Source organism: Lactuca virosa, chromosome 3, assembly GCF_052849685.1.
Source record: "Lactuca virosa cultivar CGN04683 chromosome 3, Lactuca_virosa_CGN04683_v6, whole genome shotgun sequence".
Classification (NCBI taxonomy): Eukaryota; Viridiplantae; Streptophyta; class Magnoliopsida; order Asterales; family Asteraceae; genus Lactuca; species Lactuca virosa.
This window is the reverse complement of record NC_136428.1, coordinates 94,623,968-94,630,155: the sequence shown is the minus strand read 5'-3', so window position 1 is coordinate 94,630,155 and position 6,188 is coordinate 94,623,968. Positions and strand designations below refer to the sequence as shown.

The window sequence follows — 6,188 nt, the reverse complement described above, 5'->3', positions numbered from 1 at the left end:
TTCTCTAGTCATTTTAATAACTAAGAAGAGTTGAGGTGATTTATGCTTATGAATTGCTATAGCCAAGCTAAATAAAATCACAAGTATTGCACCATTTTGTCTAATGATAAGTTAACTAGGAAATCCATGTGGTGAAAACCAATGTCGATCAACTTCCCTTCATTAATTTAAAACAAACCTTTTACTTGTTTATTTGCAATTTCTACGTTCTAGCATAATTTCAGTTTTCTCAAAACAACCAAAAATATTTAAACCTCCACTTTTACTTTTATTTTTGTTTCATATGTGCTTGAACAAAGAGACTTTTGATAGATTTATAAAATTTAACCAATCTCCATAGATACGATCTCTTTACCATTATACTCTAATTTTGTGTACAATATTAAGGATGTTTATTTTGTTGGCCTAGACAACCACCAAATTTTGGCGCCGTTGCCGATGATTGGTTTATTTTTAATCTATTTGTTTCTCTATGCCCAGATCTCAACGTACATGTGCTTTGATCTATAATCAGGAAATTGAAAAAGAGGCAAGATGTTTAGCAAAGGAAAGGAGAATAGAACGTGGTTAAACTTCAAACCCTAACGTTGACCGAAGGTTGAAATCACTTCCTTGAATGACACTGAACCCGAAGTAGAACGCAAATCTAGCCCCAAATCTCACGAAGAAATTCCCGAAACACAACCCCTACAACAAAATCCACCCATTATAAACCAAATTCCAATGGAGGAAGGAGTAGAACCCCCCGTAAGAACCTTGAGACAAATGATGGAAACCGATGTCACCCAAACCCCAACCGATATCAACTACCCCGTTTTATAAAGAGGCTCGGGATTTAATTCAAGCTTAGTTCATCACCTTCCAACTTTTCATGGATTAGAAAATGAAGACCCTCATAATCATTTGAAGATGTTCCACATCATTGCACTAGCATGAAGCCACAAGGGTCCACCGATGACCAAATCAAGTTAAGGGCGTTCCCCTTCTCATTGGTTGATAGAGCAAATGATTGGTTATTTTATTTTCCACCGGGGTCGATTAACTCATGGACCGACATGGTAAGAGCTTTCCTTGATAAGTTCTATCCCACTTAGGTCAATATGAGACTTTTCATGATTATTGGGAGAGATTTAATTGCTTGTGCTTGAGTTACCCACAACACCAAATTCCGGAACAACTCCTCATTCAACACTTTTATGACGGATTGTTACCAATGGAGAGAATACTAGTTGATGCTTCAAGTGGTTGAGGTATCTTTAGAAAAACTCCTCAAAAAACAAGACAACTCTTCAATACCATAGTCGTAAATTCTCAACACTTTGGCCCCTGCCAAGACATGAAGAGCGACGCGCATCAGAAAGTCAATGAAGTGGTGACATCAAGCCTCGAGTCTCAACTTAAGGATTTAACATCTGTTGTTTAAAAGTTAGCCACGGGACAAAATCCACAAGTGATGGTTTGTGGAATATGTGCAACAATGGGACATGCCACGGATATGTGTCCCATTCTTTAAGAAGATGTGGAACACATAAATGCCATGGGAGAATTTCAAAATTTCCATATCAAGCCATTCAGTTACCAAAATGCATACAATTCTAGTTGGAAGCCCAATCCTAATATGAGCTACAACCCAAGGCCATTGCCTTCAAATGCATTGGTTAGAACTTCTTACCCACCACAACAACCCCATTAACAACATCCACAACCTTACTATCAACCCAAACCACACCCTCCACATCATCACCAACAACCTCCTCAATCCCAACTTAGTAGCTCTGGAATGTCTCTTGAAGACATTGTCAAGTCTCTTGCCACAAGCACCGAATAATTCCAAAAAGAGACAAGAACTACTTTTCCAGCCTTAAAGCACAAGTGGGAGATATAGTTAAATCCTTAAGCAAGTTGGAGTCATATGGAAAATTACCTTCTCAAACTGAAAAAACCCAAATGTCATTGTGGTGACCTTGATAAGTGGTAAACAAACTGGAGAGAGTAACTCAAAGAAGAAGTCAAGGGAAGATGAGGAAGAAATAGAGATCACTCCCATTGAGGATCTTGTTGTTAAAAATGATGCACAAATCTGAGTTCCAAAGAATATTACCCCTCTAGTAACTCTAATAGCCATTCAACCACCATTTCCCTCTCGACTTGCAACTTCAAAGAAGAATGCGGAGGAAAAATAACTCTTGGATGCCTTCTGAAAGGTGGAGGTAAACATTCCGTTACTTTATGTAATCAAGAAAATCACTGGATATGCAAAAATTTTGAATGAACTTTGCACAAATAAAAGGAAATTAAAAGTAAATGAAAAGATTTCAATGAAGGAAAATGCATTCGCGGTTTTACAATGAAAACTCCCACCTAAATGCAAAGACCCTGGAATATTTACGATTCCTTGCAAAATAAGGAATATTACCTTTAGTAGTTCCATGCTTGATCTTGGTGCCTCTATTAATGTCATGCCCTATTCATTATATGAATCGATAAATGTTGGTCCTTTTGATAAAACGGGTGTCATAATTTCACTTGCAGATAAATCAAGTTTTTTTTCCAATGGGTGTCTTAGAAGATGTTTTGGTGCGAGTGAATCAATTGGTCTTCCCGACGGATTTCTATGTGATTGATTTAGAGAAACAAGTTTCCTCCCAATCGGCTCAAATCTTGCTTGGAAGACCATTTTTGAAAATTGCTAGGACAAAGATTGATGTGCATGTGGGTAACTTAACAATGGAATTTGATGGTGAAACAATAACATTAGATATTTATGATGGTATAAGATATCCTAATCATGTCTCATCTTTATCTTTTGTTGATGTTGTTGAACCACTAACCTAAGAGTTGTTTGAGTTTACAAATAGTGACACGTTGGAGATGATTCTAAGCAAGTGGTTTGATTGTGGGAAGCTAGCCAAGAAATTAAAGCTCTATTCTCTAGATCCGGAAGTTGAGAAGTTGGTTAGCAATTTGGAGGTCAATAAAACTATACAATTCAATGTCAAGCAAATTGAGTTACCTCAAACTCACACGAAGTTCACACCTTCCATTGTTCAACCACCAGAATTAGAATTGAAGGTCCTACTTCAACACTTGAAGTATGCTTACTTTGGAAAGAACGAGACTCTTGCGGTTATCATTTCTACTTACTTAACCGAATTTGAAGAAAAGAAACTCCTCATGGTGTTGAAATAACACAAAGAATCCATGGTTTGGATATCAAAGGGTTGAGTCCTTCCACTTGTATGTATAAAATTTTGATGGAGGACGAGTGAAAACCAAGCTGGGATGCTCAAAGAAGGTTGAATCTGCCTATGATGGAAGATGTGAAGAAAGAGATCTTGAAGCTCCTTGATGCGTGGATTATCTATACAATCTCAGATAGTAAGTGGTTAAGCCTAGTGCAAGTGGTACCAAAGAAGATGGGGATCACGGTGGTCGAGGACAACAAAGGTATTATGGTCCCCACCTGTGTGCAAAATAGGTGGAGAGTATGTATCGACTACTGAAAGCTTAATGCAAGAACAAGAAAAGACCATTTCCCATTATCTTTCATTGATCAAATGTTAGAATGTTTGGCCGGGAAATCTCATTATTTTTGTCTAGATGGGTATTCCGGTTTTCACCAAATCACGATGGCACTGGAAGATCAAGAAGAGACAACATTTACATGTGCATTTGGCACTTTTGCATCCCGGAGAATGCCATTCGGATTGGGTAATACCCCGACTACTTTCCAATGTTTTATGGGTAGTATTTTCTTGGAATATGTTGAAAACATAATTGAAGTTTTTATGGATAATTTTACGGTATACGAAAACTTCTTTTAAGAGTGCTTGACCAACCTCACAAAGATTTTCAAAAAAGATGCATTGAAACAAATTTGTTCTTAAATTTTGAAAAATGTCATTTATGGTGAGTTAAGGTCTTATTCTAGGTCACATTGTGTCAAATAAAGGAATCGAGGTAGATAAACCTACAATTGATGATAGTCAAAGCTTACCTTACCCGACTTGTGTTTAAGAAGTTCGTTCTTTTTTAGGTCATGTGGGTTTCTACCGAAGGTTCTACAAATACTTTTCAAATATAACAAGACCAATGTGCCTACTCGTGCAAAAGGAGGTTGATTTAAAGTTCACCGAGGCATGCAAAGAGGTTTTTGACAAACTCAAGGAGTTTCCTACATCCACCCCATCATACAACCACCAAGTTGGGATCTCCCCTTTAAGATCTTGTGTGATGCAAGAAACAATGTTATAGGTTCCCTTTTGGGTTAAAGGAATGGAAGGGCCTCTCATATGATCTACTACGCATCAAGAAAACTAGACAATGCTCAAAGAAACTACTCTACCACGGAGAAGGAGCTATTGGCCATAGTGTTCGCTTTGGAGAAGTTTAGGAAATATCTACTTGGTACCAACGTCATTGTGTATTCAAATCATACGACTCTCAAGTACTTGATGACAAAGAAAGATATGAAGCCAAGAATCATCTGGTGGATCTTACTATTGCAAGAATTTGATTTGGAAATTCGGTACAAGAGCGGATGCGAGAATCTTGTTGCCAACCACTTAAGCCGGATCATTTCAAATGAAACTTGTCTCCCATTGTGGGACGTGTTTCCAGATGATCATCTCTTTTCCTTTACGGAATCTATTCCTTGGTATGCCGATATCGTTAACTTTTTTGTCAGAAAAAGGTATCTCGGCACATTCACATGTGCTCAAAAAGATATATTGAAAAGTGATGCAAAATATTATGTGTGGGATTAACCTTATTTGTAAAAACATTGTCCTGATCAAATCATTAGGACATATGTACCCGAACAAGAACAACAATCCTTTTTGCAATTCTTATCATGAACTTACTTGTGGGGGAAACTTCGGACCTAATCAAACTTTGAGAAAATTCTTAAATGTGGTTTATTTTGGCCGACTATGACATGCGATTTCAATTTGTTTTGTAAAAGTTGTGAATGGTGCCAAAGAACGGGAAATATTTCTCAAAGAATCAAATTCCATAAAATCCAATCCTTATTTGTGAAGTTTTTGACGTATGGGGGATTGATTTTATGGGCCCATTTGGCGTCTCATTTGGCAATGTTTACGTTTTGCTCAAAGTTAACTATGTTTCTAAATGGGTTGAGGCCAAAGCCACAAGATCGAATGATGCCAAAATGGTTATCCAATTTTTAATGTATAATGTTTTCGTGAAGTATGGTGTGCCTTAGGCTTTAATTAGTGATCGAGGGACACACTTTTGCAACAAAATGATGGAGGCTTTACTAAAGAAGTACAATGTGACCCATTGTGTCTTTACCGCTTATCACCCCCAAACGAATGGTCAAGCGGAGGTTTCGAATCAGGAAGTCAAGTCCATACTTGAGAAAATGGTGCATCCAACAAGAAATCATTGGATTTTAAGGCTTCATGATGCCTTGTGGGCCTACCGAACCGCTTACAAGATCCCGATAGGCATCTATTTAGATTGGTATTTGGAAAGCCATGTCATCTTCCCATGGAACTAGAGCACCATGCATTTTGGGCGGTCAAACAATGCAATTTCAACATTGATGAGGAGAGAAGGCATAGAAAGCTTCAGCTCCAAGAGTTAGAAGAGTTAAAGAATAAGTCTTATGAGAACACAAGGATATATAAGGAGAAAACCAAAGCTTTTCACGCTAGTCCATCACCCGAAAACACTTCAATCCGTGACACAAAGTCTTACTCTATCATTACCATTTGAAGTTATTTCGTAGGAAATTGAGGTCAAGATGGAAAGGTCCATTCACTGTGATAAAAGTCTTTGACCATGGAGCGGTGGAAATTCAAAGTGAAGAAAAAGGAAAAATCTTCAAAGCCAATGGGCATCATTTGAATCCTTCTAAGAGGGTTTCAATGTGAATGTCATAGATGTCATGCATTTAGATGTCCCGGGGTACTAAAGTAACAAAGGAAAGACGTCTTGCTAAAGACGATAAAGAGGAGAATTTTTGGAAAGCATTATGCTTTCTTCTTTTTCACATTCCGAATAAATGTTTTTATTAAAACCATTTTTGCATTTTCAAAGGTTTTCGTTTTTTTTTAATCCAAGCTCTTCCTCCTTTTGAAGTCAAATTTTGCTTAATTTTGAAGAACCAGGGCTCATTTTGGTCAAACTCTAAAGTTTTGAATTTTTCCCAAAAGGATTTACAA

At 37.4% G+C, this 6,188-nt stretch overlaps 1 protein-coding gene across 1 annotated transcript; it reads left to right on the top strand.

Annotated features, from left to right (window-relative positions):
- Positions 1-3,311: 3,311 nt before the first annotated feature.
- On the top strand, positions 3,312-3,887 carry LOC145163841 (uncharacterized). Its single transcript, XM_079082592.1, has 3 exons — positions 3,312-3,447; positions 3,565-3,711; positions 3,826-3,887. Exons 1-3 carry the CDS (start codon positions 3,312-3,314, stop codon positions 3,885-3,887), a joined length of 345 nt encoding a protein of 114 aa, XP_078938718.1.
- The last annotated feature ends 2,301 nt before the right edge of the window (positions 3,888-6,188 follow it).

Excerpts from the sequence above, each read along its gene's own strand:
- LOC145163841 (XM_079082592.1), top strand. The coding sequence starts at position 3,312 with ATGGAAGATGTGAAGAAAGAGATCTTGAAGCTCCTTGATGCGTGGATT. Across the intron at positions 3,448-3,564 it reads GGTGGTCGAGGACAACAAAG|AATGTTTGGCCGGGAAATCT; the intron begins GTATTATGGTCC and ends ATCAAATGTTAG. Across the intron at positions 3,712-3,825 it reads GAGAATGCCATTCGGATTGG|AGTGCTTGACCAACCTCACA; the intron begins GTAATACCCCGA and ends ACTTCTTTTAAG.